This window comes from Colius striatus, chromosome 1 (genome assembly GCF_028858725.1).
Source record: "Colius striatus isolate bColStr4 chromosome 1, bColStr4.1.hap1, whole genome shotgun sequence".
Lineage (NCBI taxonomy): Eukaryota > Metazoa > Chordata > Aves > Coliiformes > Coliidae > Colius > Colius striatus.
Window position 1 is genome coordinate 87,112,926 of NC_084759.1, and position 16,250 is coordinate 87,129,175.

The window sequence follows — 16,250 nt, forward strand, 5'->3', positions numbered from 1 at the left end:
CATTTACTCCATTATTAAAGCTCAGTCATCAGAAGCACCTATCTAGAATATTTTTGGAAACATGCAGATTTGTACTTCAGTACAAAATGTACTTTTACTTTCGGTGGGGTACATTTAGTGTTTCCAGAGTAACACTTTTAGTGTTCCCAAATCTACTTTTACATCGCTTAGAGGCATTACTATTGCATGATGCACAAGTATCTGAGAGATTCCTATTCAAAAGCCATGAATTCCTTGCCAAGGTAAAAATTGGGTTAACCTTAGAAATGCTGGTCTTCACCAACAGACAATGAAAACAGATGATCTCAAAGAAAGTTTGAAAGCTGCAGTCTTATTTAGGTGTTCAGAATTGAACAAGTCCATAGTTTTCTGTTAGCTTTTGCAAATATTCCCTCATTTACGGAGCTGCTACATCTGTTGCTTTTTCCATGCACTTTGACTGCCACAACTTAAAATTCGGGAAGTTAAGAACAATGACAAAAAAAAAAAAAAAACCTACACAGAATTAGGAAATATGGAAGAGTCAAAGATAAACCTATGAATAAAAACATAAAGTAGAAACAATGAAGTTACATATGCCCTCTAAAAGCAAATGAGATTAGTCGAATTACTAGAACCAACTTAATAAAAACTGAAGGATATGATTCAAAATGAACGGAAGTTAATTGAAACTTGGGTGTATGAGCCAAGACAGGAAAGCAATCTTACCAGTTTGAATTTTTAATTCTGATTATCATAAAGCCAAAATTGGTGTCAGTATGAAATGTATCAGTTTTATTGAATCTCCCTGATCTTTAGTCTGGCAATACACTTATTTAAAATTTCCTTTTGTATGAATAAAAAACTGAACTTCAGGTTGCAAAACCGCATCTTCATTTTGTGTAACTATGGGACAACTAGTTAGTAATATATTTTAAGTCGTCTGGTAAACCTAAAAGATAAACTACATCCAAAATATCTTTGTCCTGGAAAACTCTTTTGCCAGTGATATATATTTTTTTTCTTTGTGGCGCTTGGCTCTTGATTACTTTGTGGTAAAGAGTGCCTATTGAAGTGGGTGCATAGAACAGCAGCAGAGACTGCTTTTGCTAAGACCTTCTATCAGAAGGGTTTTGATTAATTCTGAAAACTCTTAAACTTCTACTTTATTTAATAAAACAACATTTCCCCTCCCATCCTCTTAGAGGAAGTAATTCTGGAGCAGTCATGTTGATCAGTGATGTATGTTACCTTTGGTATCAACAGTCCACAACAAGCAAGAAAAAAACCCCAAATGTCTAAATGATGATCTGTTTTCTCCAAAGAAAGCCAGAGGATAGGTTTACAATTAATTTTTCCTATAAGGAGAACCTGAAATATGTCTTTTATTTTATGGTAAAGTTCATTCAGAACCAAAAAAAAAAAAAAAGATGCATTTTTTTAAGATACTTCAGCTCCAAATTAATTTCAGTGCATAAATTTATCAATTAACTTGAAAATTCCTAAATGAATGTATAACACACTTAAGGAGCAAAAACCACAAAAAGGGCATTTTTTTTCATAAATTATGAATTCCTGTTTGAAATGGACAATGGGTCCTAGGCCTCAACATAAAGTTGCAACTCAGCACTTCTAACAAAGACTAAGAAGGTAATTTTCACACAATAATACTTATTTGCAAAGCTTACAAGACCTATGAAATTTAGCCTCTGCCTTAGTCAAAGAAACCCTAAGCTATTTTATATGGTTTCTATGTTTTCCTATATCATTTCTGCTTCTCACAATGGCACAGATTCTTCTAGTACCACGCTCCTAGGCCATTAAGACAACTGAACTTCTCATCTTGACTGAATGCATTAACTGCTCAGAGAGGCAATCAAGGAATGACAATAATACAATCTTACAATTGCTGTAGGGTTTCACAGGGCTCAGGCTGTTAATAGTAGCCACCCACAATCTACTCACAGAGCTACATTCTCTTCAGCAAGACAATGAAACAGGATAGCAGCTGTGTTTCCTATCATCATCAGAGGTATAAAACCCATCTTCCCAGCTATCCTTGGGTTTTCTATCAAAGATTTTCTTTCCTGTACTCATGAACTACTCCAACAATATTATAATACTTCATTTATCTGCATGTATCTGTGCACAAATGCCTTGCATTCTTCTATACTCTTTTTCAAAGAGGTATTTTGGAGTAATTTCCATCTGTCTGTGTTTTTAAAAAAACATTAAATTATCATACCTATGGAAAGTATATTTCATTTCATTTCTAAACTATGGGCTGTGTTGGCTTCTCTATTCAGCTTGATTTTCCGTTTTAATCTGATCTTTATTCGTATACCTAAGTGCAGAAATACTCTGAACAGACTGATACTTTGCAGTTATTTGCAGCAGCATCAATTTCCTACTCTAAAACAGCGGGCCACTTAAAACCAAACAAATAAATTTCAATATAAAGTTTTCTGTAATCAAAACATTCAATTGACAGAAAGATATTTTATTAGGGATTCTAAGTAAAAAGAAAGAAAGAAAAAAAACAACAAAAAGAACCCTAAGGTTTTTTGAAAGTAAGTGTTGTTTAAAGACTCTTTCATTTGGCATATATTTCTTGAGAAAAGCTGATAAACATCTCAAAGCATTTGGGAGTTAACTACTTACATAGTTCTCTTTGAAGAGATCAGTACTTCTTTTTAAACACTACTGCCCTACAAATATTAATCCAATCACAATCTAATGAATAGGATTAGAGATTCAAATGGCCAAGCTTTCATTGACTTCCCAAACTAATCAAGTTTTTTTACATTTTTTCAACTTAATAATTCAACTAACAAAGATAAACCCATTTATTAAAGCAATTTTTAATAGATTATGCATTCATTTAAGGCAAATACTAGTCTAAAACCTATAAAGAATAGCATAAAAAAATACAGTCAAATCCAGAAAAATGTTGAGTACAGTATATACGCAGAGTATCTTCATCTTAAGGACATCCTGTTCACAACAGATTCTGATTATTTCATTTTCTCCTCTCATATGACTCACATTCTCACGTGTTGAACTTTCCTTAGTGTGGTACATTCTCTGCATCACTAAATTTTAGGTCACAGAAGTATGTCAGGGCAACGGGAAAGCAAATGGAGAACCCCATCTCTACCCCTCAAAGGCAAATGTACATACTGCAGATAAGAGAAGATATGAGACCTGGATAGTGGCAAATGAGAGCAGTAGACAAAAGAATTGGATCGCTCTATGATTCCTTGAATAGATTAAATGGAAAAAAAAGTATTTATTCAAGATCAAATTGGTTGAAAATATCTCAAATGCAGAAATTGTGACCATGGAAGTGTTTGTGGAATGATCTTTAAAACTGATCCTTGATAATCATAATAAAGTACAAATAATAAAAATATAATAACATAATATATATTAATCAAAATAAAGTACATTTAAAAGGGAACTCAAGGAAACCATAAAGCTCTCTATGAAAGGACATCTTCTCAGTAAGAATTTATCTTGACCTTGCTCACAGTAACAGTTCAGACAGGAGAAATACCGGAAGAGGTCTAATATATTCAATTCCTTTCTGGCTCCACAAATCTAATTCTGATGTAGACACCAGAGTACTGGCTCAATATATTGGCTCTTCCTGCTCTCCATCTCCTCCAGTGGACAAATGAGCTATATATGCTTGCCAGACTTAATGCTTTCTGCAAAACTGTCCCCTCTTGAATGATGTCCTCAAAGACCAATCAAGCAAAGATATGTATATAAACTCAAAACCACTGCTACACTCTCTTACCTCTTTCTTTCTCTGTTGCTTTCAGACACACGTCTAATATGGGGACCTAACATGCTAAGTCTGCAAAAAGGAAGGAAAGAAAACAGATACTGGGGAAAAAGTCCTAAAGCTGGGTGGAAACTTTAAAACTAAAAAACTTTTTTTTTCAGTGGAATTCTTTGATGAGGAAAAGGGAGCAAACAATCATCTTTCAAACATGAAATGAGTAACCAGACCAGCTTCCCAATTGGTGTATGGAAATGAGCTAGCCATTGTCTGTGCTTGTGCCTAGTTTAAATTACACAAGTGTCTTTTATTAAAAAGTAATTCAGGATATATTCTGTTCTTTCATCCACAATTTCTTTTGGCATCAGAGGGGCACATGTGTATGTTGGTAGGATACAGGTGACTGGTGTTTAGTAGTTGAATTATCATCTGTAAAGAAGGCATTCTAAAAAGCAAAAGAAAAAAAGGTGACAACTCATCCTTTTGGAACTACTAGATAAGAGACACTTTGGATCTATGGGGAGTGTTACAGAACTGAAATACAAATGCAGATGACTGAACACTGTACAATTTCCACAAAACATGCTTTCATCTGCTAAAGGTTTGTGTCAAGATTGCATTCTACTTTCCAGGGATATTGTACTTGGCTTTATAGTAGTTAAACACCTAAAAGACAAATGCCTACTAGAAAAAATCTTTTTAAAGCCATCTGTTTCAAAGAAATAACAACTTCGGGGTTGTTTTTTTGTTTTGTTTTAAATAAGCTGGAATCTATATTTCACTTTTTTCTCTCACTAGTCTCTTATTAATGAACATCCTGCCCTGGAGAGGGCACTCCGTGACCACATTATCTTTTGTTGTATGCTCGTTAACCATCTTTTTAGTTATAATCCAGATATGCATGTGATTCTAACTTTTTGCTCAGGCAGTATACAGCTTTTATCAAATGTAAATATATTAAGAAAGGGAACCATATTGTGTTACATTCATTAGTCCAGCCCAACAAGTTCTACATCCTGTTACTATGTTTTACTAGTAAATTATTTGATGCGTTTTATTGTACAAGTCATGTTTAAAAGGTAAAAATGTAGTAATTCTATACTATTTTAGTAGCTGATGTTACAGGTCTTGAAAGCTTTCTATTAACAGCGTTTCTCCCATTTCTTCCGCATTAACAACAACCACAATCTTAAAAAAGTTCCTCTGGCATACTTTATTGATATTGAGGGGATTAATACAGATTATACACTCACCTGAACAATTCAAATTTCATTTCTGGAAATACAGAGCCACTTTCTTTTCCAGAAATTTCCTCCAGAAGTATGTATTAAAAAACCTACTAATGGCTCTGAATGCCAGTATACAAGATAAAACCATACAATAAAAATACATGGAAAACTCTCTGTGGTAGGCAAATTTTTAAACATACCTCAAAGCATAATTCAATGATTAAGTAATTTTCCTCTTAACACAAATATTCCATAATTATCTAGTTTGCTACATTCTATCACCTCTCAGAAGCAGAATACTGAGGATGTGAACCACTGTTGTGAGTCAGCTTGTCCTCAAACCTTTTACTGACAGCTTTTGTCACATGCTTCCGTAGTCTAGTCAAAGCTTCAGCTCTTGACTCAAGGGCAGAAATACACACCTTCTTACCATATCCTCGAAGTTAGTGTTGCAGATACACAATTATTTTAGTTAACAACTTATCATCACAATAAGTAGTCAAGCACTTGTTAAGCATTAGTTAATCACCTAGTAACAGTTGAATCAATTAGCTAAGCACTTGCAAGTAACTCAAACACCTATTGATTAAGTAAGTATTCCTTTGAATCACATAAGGATCAAACTGCAATAGTTACATACTACACCTGATAGGGACCTGTTACCTTAGCTAGGAGACACTGGTGAATGTATTTGTTAGGTTACCTTGGCTGTTACCTTAGTTGTTACTAAAACAAAGGTACTGATATCTTTTTTTTTGACCAATCACTTTGATTTTTGAAATTTTGTGTTGGTTGGGAACCAATCAAGCTGAAGGGCTAAATTGATATATGGATATTTTATGCATGCTTTTGTTGGCAAATGTGATTCGTTTGAGCTGTATAAAAACCTTGAAAATGGTAACTAACAATGAAGCACTTACGGAGGAGCTATCCCCCGTGTTTTCCCAGCTGCATAATAAAGAAGTGCCTGCTTATCTACATTCCTGTGTAGAAAAGGTTTTCGAGATTTACAACATTAGGATCTAAACAAACAAACAAATAAATAAGTAGATTTGCTAACAGGTGCTGAGCTCCTGATCAGTCAGAGGCACTTCATTAATTTACTGTAATAAAGCATCTGTAATAAATGTTGCACACTACCAGCCTAACACATAATTAACATCTGCCCACCATAGGAAGTTCCCATTCTGTTAACAGTATGTTCTCAGAGAGCTATACACATATCCTGTGTGGAAAAGGAATATTTATTGACTCACCTGAGAAAAGTATATGACTGAACGGTTGCTGGATACTCAACTAAAAGCTTTAAAATCAAAACTATTGATCCTTTGGAAACTTTAATTACTCCGAGTAGACTAAATTGTAAAGTTTAATAATGTACATCTGTATTGCTGAAAAGAATTCACAGCTGCCCATATAAATATACTATCAATATTGACTGATAAGGTCACTCATACTAGCACTATTAAAAAATAAGTAGTGTCATCACTTTGGAAAACATTAAAGAGCTGGGAAGAGAGAGATGGAAGGTAACAGAGAAATGGGTTAGTTTGGAGATCAGACCATAAAAACTTAAATTTAAGACATAATATCAAACTTCTTTAACAATCTTGCACTGATAGAAAATGAGATTAATTTTTCCTCAAAATAGTAAGTCTATTCAATATTTTTATTTCCAGAGAAGAAAAATATTACTTGATTATCACAAAAAACTTGATCACCTCAAGAAAAGATATATTATTAAAATCATAGTATTAATTCACAATATTTCTCACAATAAAAACAAAGTGTGAAAAGATAGCCATTCTTTCCAACACTTTTTTGCACAACAGTGTAAAAATGAAGAAAATTAACTGCAGGTTTTTCTCACAATACAGTAAATTCAACAATAATAAACAATTACATAGTAGATTACATACAACTTTCCCAAATAAATCAATTAGGAGAATTTTACAGAACTTCTCTCTGTCGAAATCTCCCAGTGTGATATAAAACTATATAGATGACTTTCTGCCATATGGTAGTTTTTAACAACTTACAGCACATCTAGTTTCAAAGGTAATGAATACGTTATTACCTACCTTTACAAAGACAACAGTTTGAGAACCACTGACTTGTCTCTACTAATGATTATTCCCATTCTCTTACCTGTTATCAAGGCAGAATGATAATATCCACAGGATACCGAGGAAACAGGTTTCCCAACATCCACTTGACAAGGGACACTGACAAAGGATTCATCAGCCAAGCCAATCTGACCTTCTGAATTGTCACCCCACACAAAAAGCTGCCCGTCCTCTAAAATCAAGATACATATAGTTAACAGATTGAAAACCAAAACTAGTAAAAAGCTTACTCATTTCATAGTATTTCATAAAATCAGTATAATACTAATGCTAAATATCATGATCTCAGGGACATAAAATGGTATTTAGCATAAAGTGACAAAAGAGTCTGAAGTAATAGGGTATCCCTCAACCTTTTCAAAAGTAACACAGAACACTTAGTCATCACTGGATGTTAGACCACAAATAGCAAAACTATTATGTAAAATCATTCCTTCAAAAAGAGGAAGACTGAGTGTACAAGACAATTCAGTTGCCAGAGGTCAGTGTGAATTTAAGGCATCTTCTCATTTCAAGTAGCAAGTCACGTACCTCTTCTCCTTCTTCCAAAATCGTTCTCTGTTCCGACTCTGGTACACATCCCACTTACCCTTGCCTTATTTATTGGTTTTCTTCACAGGTAACTATATTGCTAAGCTTCACTTTGTTTTCCTTAAACTATCAGAGTAGCTGTTCCAGATTTATTAAGACCAGTTCCCATTGACAAAAAGACCAATGGCAGCAGTAAAAAAATCAAAAAAGGTAGTGAACAACGTGAGAAATCTCAATGTTTTTCCACAAGAGATGAAGTCTTCTCTTTGCACAAGTCCTAGTGGTGGGAAATAAGTTGTGGAAAAAAAATCCAAACGTACCATCTACAGTGCTACTGAGATGCCCTTGGGAACTCAAATCATTCAAAGTTGACTTATACACCTCAGAAGAATGTTAGTAGCTGTCACAAAAAAAATCCAAACCAAACAAGCAGGCCAGCATCTCTCATACACATATATGCTCTCTGTCACATTCTGAATTGATGTACTCAGTAGCTTACCCCAAACATGCACAGAAACAGTTGCTTTATAGCAAAACTGTAGAAAATAACATTATGGGGTAATAAAGACTGTGGACTTCGACACGTCACAACTATGTAACTTTGCCATTGGAGAAACAGGCCATAGGTTAGGCTCTCACAATTAGTAATGACACAGTTGCGCAGCCTGTACCGGTCGAACAAAACAGTTGCAGTTAAGAAGTGGAATTATAAAAACTTAATTGTCCTAAGATTTGTGATTTGCAGCTGGCTTCCCTGGAAACAAACTGAAGATTTGAAGATTTTTCTTCCATTTTGAGGATATTCATATTGTTTCTCCTTTGTGAGGATTCCTACTAAACTTGTACAGGTTGAGCTACCCTTGCAGGCCCGTCTCGCATGGAAAATGTCTACTTTCAGCAAAACTGTAGGAAGTTATTAAGATGGACATCCCTTACCAGATTGTGTTGAAATAGACAGTTGGTGATCAAATAGTGATTATGGTTACTAGGGAAAGAAGATCAGGAGGCACAGAAAATACAAGCATGTATGCAGACAGAATTCTGGAATAAATGCTTCCGTGGAACTCTAGGCTGGACAGACATAAATAGACTTTATTGGCAGTTGCTCTTACCAGTTACTGCTGCTGAGGTGTATGATCCAGCTGCTAACTGTTTGATCTTGTGCTGGTTGGTAAAAAAACTAATTAAATGAAATGTGGTCCTTTCCTCTGTGTCGCCTAATCCGAGTTGACCTTCAGTGTTACCTCCAGCAGCATAAACATTTCCTTTTTCTGCATACAGAAAAGGACAAGTTACACATAGGATGAAGACATTCTCCTCAGTGGTAAAAAGTCAGAGAAACCGGAGCCAAGTCATTTAATCTTTGATGGAAAAAGATTACAGAAAATTTGGAGTCTTCTGCCCTGAAATATTGTCAAGTTGACATTAGCAGTTTCTATTGTAGCTAGCAAGAAGGCCTTCCTGCACATGGTTGGATCAGAACTTCCTAAAGGCCTTACATGTTCTTAGACTGGCTGCCTTTCCCACCATTCTGGAGACTAATCACAGAACCTCAAGGGCTGGAAGGGACCTCAAAAGATGATCTAGTTCAACCCTCCTGTCAGAGCAGGACCACCTAGAGTAGGTCACATAGGAACTCATCCAGGTGGGTTTGGAGTGTCTCAAAAGGAGACTCAACTACCCATCTGGGCAGCCTGTTCCAGTACTCTGTCACCCTCACAGTGAAAAAAATTCTTCCTTGTATTTCTTTGGAACCTCTTACATTCCAGCTTGTACTCATTGCCCCTGAATGTTCTGCAAGGCTTCTGAGAAAATGACTACTAGTAGCCCTGGCAGCCACAAGAAGTTACTTCCCCAAAGAATGCATATTTTAAGATGAAGCAGGGGGAAAATAGTGAACAATGTCGCAGGCAAGAAAACTGAAGTCATATTGATATGTAAATTAAACAGATGCATAACTTTATAGTTTGTAGTATTATGAATGAAATATATTTTTACTTAGATTTTTATTAGAAATATTTTACTCATTTTATTATTTAAATCATTGTCAATTTAATTAGCTAGGTCTTCATTTTGTTTCAGAATCTTAAAAATGAAGTTAAAGCTTATGATTCATATCAACAACTTGAGAGAACTTTAAGATTTATATTTTTAATTTTAGTATGTTTCATGCCTAAAGTGCTCACCTATGATGAAAAAGACAAGGCCCGTTAATAACACAAATGTGATAAGCAACTGACGTACAATTTATAAAACGTTCTTCCTATATCAACAGCCACAAATTATTCAGCCAGTGTGTACACTAAAAGTGACTAATATTTACTCTGTGCAGTCTTGCATACTCAACTGTTATTAAAATGCTCTGTTTTATTCTAATAGTTTTATTTACAGTGCTCAGGGTCTCCACATATATAAACCTCCTAATAATCAAACAATCTTCTTTATAATATTACTGCAAGCTAAAGGATTGCAACCCCAAAGATGGCTATTCCATTACATAAATTTTAGAACTATGACAAGAATTTGCATCAATTCTCTGTATACTGTCTCTAAAATTTTTTTTGTTTAAATTTACAGTTTATTTATTTATAGTGTAATAAAGCAACTTGTCATTGAAATAGCAGACTAACCAAAATGCAACAAAATTTGAAGACTTCAAAACATTCAGTTCTACTATATTTACTCAAATATATAACTCTGCACTAATGAAAATAAATTATTTGTCACAGGTAAATTTGAGTACAGATATATAAAAAATACAGATACACCTTTACAGGGCTTACATGAAATACTGATAATTGTTAACCACACCTCAAGTAGCAGCATGAAAATTTTTCATCTGTCTAATGCTAGCCAGCTCCTATATAACAAGATTTTACAAATGTGTTGGCTGTGTATAAATCAATCATTCAAAGTACTAGTTATAAAAAACCTAAGTTTCAACAGTCTCATTTTCATTTGTTTCCTTTCTCAACATGTTTGCTGTTCCTAAGGTAAATTTGCATGAAATCAAAGGAGAAATTCTATCTTTAACACATATATAATATAGGTTACGTACCTGTGTAAACTAAAGTGTGGTTTCTTCCACAAACAGCAAGTTTTACTTTTTCTGGTTTTAAAGCTATGAATTAAAGCCAAAGAGGGGGAAAAATTACAAACAAGTTGGTAGATGGTTCAACAAAATGTTCTATTTTTGAAGGAGTTCAGATTATTTTTGTACTTTTACCAACACAACGATTACAAGATTTGTTGCCCATTTGAACCTAGCAGATGAATTATTAAACTCCCTCATGACAAGAAAACACAGACATTAAAAACCTGTAGCTGACATCAGGTTAACTTGATGATTATTTAATCCTAATGCCACATTCCCCAGAATTTACCACTTACGAGACTATATTAAGTTGCGGGAGAAAATGCATACTTGAAATTGTCATCAGTTTTCATTAACAGTACCATTCTTAACTCTCTCTTGCTTTTCTGATTTTCTTAAATCTTTAAAATGGTACCATTCTTTTGTCCTGTCACCCCTATATTCCTTTTTTAATGCACAACTACCTTTTTTTTGTGAGACTTGCTCTGCCTTGCCCTCTTATTGATAACTAAACTCCATTGTTAAAGATAGTCTGGTCTAGTGCCTAAAATCTCTGCATATACCATTCTGTCTCAATTTCAGCTCAACTGCCATCCACCCATTGCAGATACTTCTCTGCAGTCTGGTCACTGTGAAAGACTGGGAATGTATGCAGGAGAGTTAGGAGTTATGTTGGTGGGAAAGAGAGAATACAGCCTTTTCATGACAAACACACTCCATTTCAGAAACAGAGGAAAATAAATCTCACTAACTTTTCCATCCTCTATTCAATTACTGTTCATTGCCAACAATTTATCTTATCTCAGCCATGCCCATGCTCTTTGAAAGGCATTATTTTTACATATATTTTTAATTGCTTTTTCCCTGCAGTAGTCCAGGATAAAGTCAACAACCTTCATCCCTTTCACAAATCTTAGTCCTTCCAAATCAACTTTCATCAGCACCATAATATTCACATTAAAGTCCCTTCTACCAAGTGACCAAATAAAACTATCCATTTTAAGTGTGAACTGTCTGTGGTCTATCACACAGACAAAAATTTTCCAAATTCAGGTTCCTGTCGATCCTGTCTGACACCTACCACTGTCACCAGGCTAGAACCATAACACTTACAATGTTGGCTGCTTCTTACAATCTTAATTTGCTGCTTTATATCTCCAAATTCTGCCTCCAGTTTCAGAGATGATCTTAATCACCTCTTCAGAAGCCTGTGCTCTCTAACCTTCCTCCCACTTAGGCTTAATCATAATCAATTTTATTTGATGAGCCATGCTATATTTTCAGTGTTGCTGGCAAGATATCATAACCAATTTCTTTAGTCTCTACTCAGAGACTAAAGAAGGTATTTTCTCAGAAAATATGCAGCCACAAACATGTGGCTCCAAGCAGAAAGTGAAATATGTCCTTGCAACCCCATTCCCAAAGCCAAGGGATAACTGAAAGCTCCAGGACTCTCTCCTGCTGCCCACAGCCATGACAAGAAAGATACTCCCACATAACCTTGTTCAATAGATGCCAGGTCTGGTTTAAATTGCTGTCTTTGTCTTTTATTCTCCACTGCAATTTGACAGTGAAAGCAAAACTTCACACCTGATTCATTCAAGCCAAAGTAAGAATCAGTCTCTCATATGGCTGATGGAAGATGTGAAACTGAGAGCAGTTGCATTCTCCCTCTGAAGTAAAATAGAGAGAAGCTAATAAAAGACAGAATAAACTAAATCAGGAAGAAAACAGTTTGAACAAGCAGGATAATTTGTTTTTAACAATAAGCTAAGAGATCGATCTGCTGGCAGAAAGGATAAGAATAAACACTTAATGGTGAATAGAAATGTACTAATGCGATAGATCTGACTTGACATGAGTAAGCAGATAGGGAAAAAGTATTGACTTAGTTTTGTTTGATAAGATAAAACCATCTAGGAAAGATCAAGAAGGTAACAGCATCATGAAAACTTATTTTATAACATATGAAAAAATATGAGCATTTATTTTACTGCTTCATACAAAGATGTTAACATTTATGCTCCCTTGGGCACTTCTTATACTTGCTAAAAATGTAGCAGCATTTGTAGAAAGTTCCTGACAATTTATTTTCATTTATAAAGGTGCTAAGACAAATGTGATGCAAAGGTTACACAGTGCTGTTTTAACTCTGATTTCTAATGCATCGAAAACACTGCAGAGACCAAGCATCTGATTGTCTTCACAGTCACAATGAAGATGCAGTTTGTCAGAAAAGACAAATACTACACAAAATGATAGTTTTCAAAAAAAAGACACGATTCTATGTATTTGAAGTAATCTTCAGATGCAAAAGGATCCAAAATCTGGAACTGATGGAAAATCAATCAAGGACCCTTTTAAGCTACCTTTATGAGCTTATGCAGTGATATGCTACGCATGATGAGTAAATAAGTTAGAGTTATTTTGAAATTGCATCTTATAAAGTTCCTTTTCACAAGGGTCTTCTTTCAAAAAGACAAAACCAGAAAAAAATCAAACTAACCTTTAACACATGTTGGTTTGCTGACAGTGTTCTTTGATCCTAGTCCTAACTGGCCCCAGTTGTTACTGCCAAACATGTATAGTTTACCCTTCCCTGAAAAAAAAAATGCAGTCAGAATCTACACAAGAGTTTGAATAACTCATTGAAGACAAGATGGTCATTCATACACGATGCTATTTATTACTTAATTTTTAATGGAAGGTTTAAGATTAGGCAATTCAATACTGAAATATAAACAATAATTAATGTCCTTGTGATTTTTCAGTACAAAAGCAGTGATTGCGTTGTTTAAGTAAGAAATCCCCAGCCAGATGAAGGGCCAAAAAGCAGAACAAATATCCTTTTCTTTAATTACAGCATAGATGAAGTGCTCTTCAGAAAATAAAATGTTGTACTCTTGGACAGATCCTGGAATTCAGAAACCCCATTATCTATAGGCCTTGTTTTAAAATAACAGCACAACTTTTAAACCAAAGTCAGGATGAATAGTACAGCTATGTAATTAATGCAAACACAATTTTGCAACATTCACCTCACTTTATTATTTAGGTGGGGCTATTTCTTTTACTGCTAAATGACTTCTCTTAAAATGATTTACAAATTTGTACTTCTACAGAATATAGCTCCTGTTAGATTTTCAAACACGTTCACAAATCGTATTAATTTGTTACTCCTCGTGAAAAGAAGGAATACATAAACCCATTATGTAGTCAGGGAGTATTGTAAACCTAAATGCAAACATTGGATTAAAAGTCTTCAACAAGAGCAATGCTAGAATCATATTTCAGAAACTGCTATGACATGTCACTGAACTTGTAGGTTTGTTCATTATAAACAGTGAGTTGTTTTAATTCCAAATAACCAGTCTTCTTTTAAGAGGACGATGCATGAACAGATGAAGCATTTGGCACCAGGCATACAAATTAGACAGCCAAAACTGAATGACTGCTGACAATATCTTACAATGAATTTTTTCATTTCATTTTTCTGAACGATTACCTTTTGTAAAGCTGGGAAGTTCACAGTCAAAGCCCTTTTTCCAACAGAAACATTTGCAAAACAATGGAAATTGATTTGTCAAAAAAACCCACCCACATTTTACAACTGTTAAAAGGATTTGTTTACTTTCAGTGAAGGTCTGCAGAGCTTTGTGTGTGACAAGGCTGTCACACAAATAAACTTTGTCATCCTAGTCATCAAGAATTATCACAAATGCAACATATAATAGCAATACCATATAATAATGCCAAAATATTATGGCTGTTTGTACTTCAGTAGTGTAAATACCTAGTGAAGGTTTTGAATTTGATTTAGAGAGACTCTGATATACAACATTGAAATGTTTAAAATACAACAAAAATACTTACACTGTTAAAAACCCCACAACATTTCTTTTCTTAAATATAACCACATAGATTAAAAAACCCCAACCCGACAACAACTAACAATACCTAGTATCTAAAGTCACAAATTGTTGGATTTGACTATTTTCAGAACATGGGGCTATAAGTCAATGCTGTATCTCTCCAAGAAAGTAGGCACTGAAGAAAGACTGAGGCCAAGTCTACACTCAAAGTGCTTTACTAATAGCGTTATCACCACTCTGATTTTGATAATGCAATCATATCAAAACACATGCAGAGCTGTCCATCACTGAGAGTAAAATGCATCTTAAGAAAGAATTTTTATTAGCAAATGGCATCCCGTATTGGTCATACTTCCCTTATATCCTTGGTTTATTCCTTTTAACTGCCTTTATAAGACAGCAGTAGTCCTGTGGGAATACGATGCCAAGCTGCTGTAATTCAATTTAACCATATTCTCATTTATCCATTCAAAATTCCAACAGGTCATTCTTTTCATCCTATAATCTGCTGTTTCTTATACCAGTCTTTAAATTCTCAGGCATTTCTTTTTAAGCCAAGCAGCTTAATAGATAAGAGGTTTTTTTACATTCTTTTACACCTGAATGACAGTCTTTTATAACTTCAGGCTTCCAACATTTAGCATTGTAGCAGAAAAGAACACTGCAAAACCCACAATAGCAAATGATAACTAATAGGTGCTACAGAGGACCTGTTTTGTAACAGACATGATAGAATCAAAACAGGACAAAAATTACAGAATTTTGCATGCAACAGGCCCTATTTTTGTAACTGCATACCAAGGTATCTCCCCTCATCACCACAGACACACTTGGGTGAAAACTAATTCAACATCAAAGAGGCAAGGATCATTACCTGAAAACTCTGCACATTCTGATTGTTTTGGGGTTTTTTGCTTCCTCATTGGTGCTGACATAGAGAGACTGTGGCTATCTGCCACCTGGAATGGCTGGCAGAAGACAGATCCAGCAGAATACAATTAGGCTCAGCAAAGGGGAAGCAGTAGGATATAAGGGGACTACACAAACCTTTCTGGTGATGAAAGCAAACTTCCAATTCCAGTCTCCACCTTCATCCTGATGCAAAACTGCAGTATTTCTCCAATGTATGTACACATGGACTAATCATCAATGCATTTTTCACCAACACTAATTTAGGGCTATTAGAGAAGCCACAAGATGCCTATATCTTTAGGAACAGAGGGTTTGTGAGAGGCTTTAAATAGAGTGTCTCCTAACCAGTACATTTCTCATAGCAGCTGCTATGACAACTGGGATTCCTGGGAACCCCATCTGTCACGTGGTCCCCAGGTTCACGAAGCACTACTAACAGCATTCATTCATCAGCTGGAAAATACTAGCTGAAATTCACAACGTGCTTCATAGACAGCCAAGTATTCCTATCACTTAGGTTTAAAGGTATGTTTTACATATGCCCCTGTTTGCTTTCTAAATTAGTGAGAGAGGGAAATAAAATGGGGAGACAATGTAGAAACTTTGAGCATTTAATACAAGATTCTATTGAGAAGCTATATCTGAAGGAAAAGTAAAATTTAATACATTGGACAGAGTAGCATATGCCAGGCATCATGATTTTTTTTTTTCATTTATTTG

General features: G+C 34.9%; 1 protein-coding gene across 2 annotated transcripts in view; it reads right to left on the reverse strand.

Moving 5' to 3' along the window:
* RPGR (retinitis pigmentosa GTPase regulator) overlaps window positions 1–16,250 on the reverse strand; it is a 60,152-nt gene that overhangs the window by 37,909 nt on the left and 5,993 nt on the right. For both annotated transcript variants that reach the window (XM_061988605.1, XM_061988604.1), the window contains exons 3-6: window positions 13,253–13,345; window positions 10,711–10,773; window positions 8,765–8,923; window positions 7,144–7,293 (exon numbers count right to left, since the gene is read on the reverse strand). In XM_061988605.1, coding sequence (XP_061844589.1) covers window positions 7,144–7,293; window positions 8,765–8,923; window positions 10,711–10,773; window positions 13,253–13,345 — 465 coding nt within the window. The remainder of the gene's footprint in view (window positions 1–7,143; window positions 7,294–8,764; window positions 8,924–10,710; window positions 10,774–13,252; window positions 13,346–16,250) is intronic.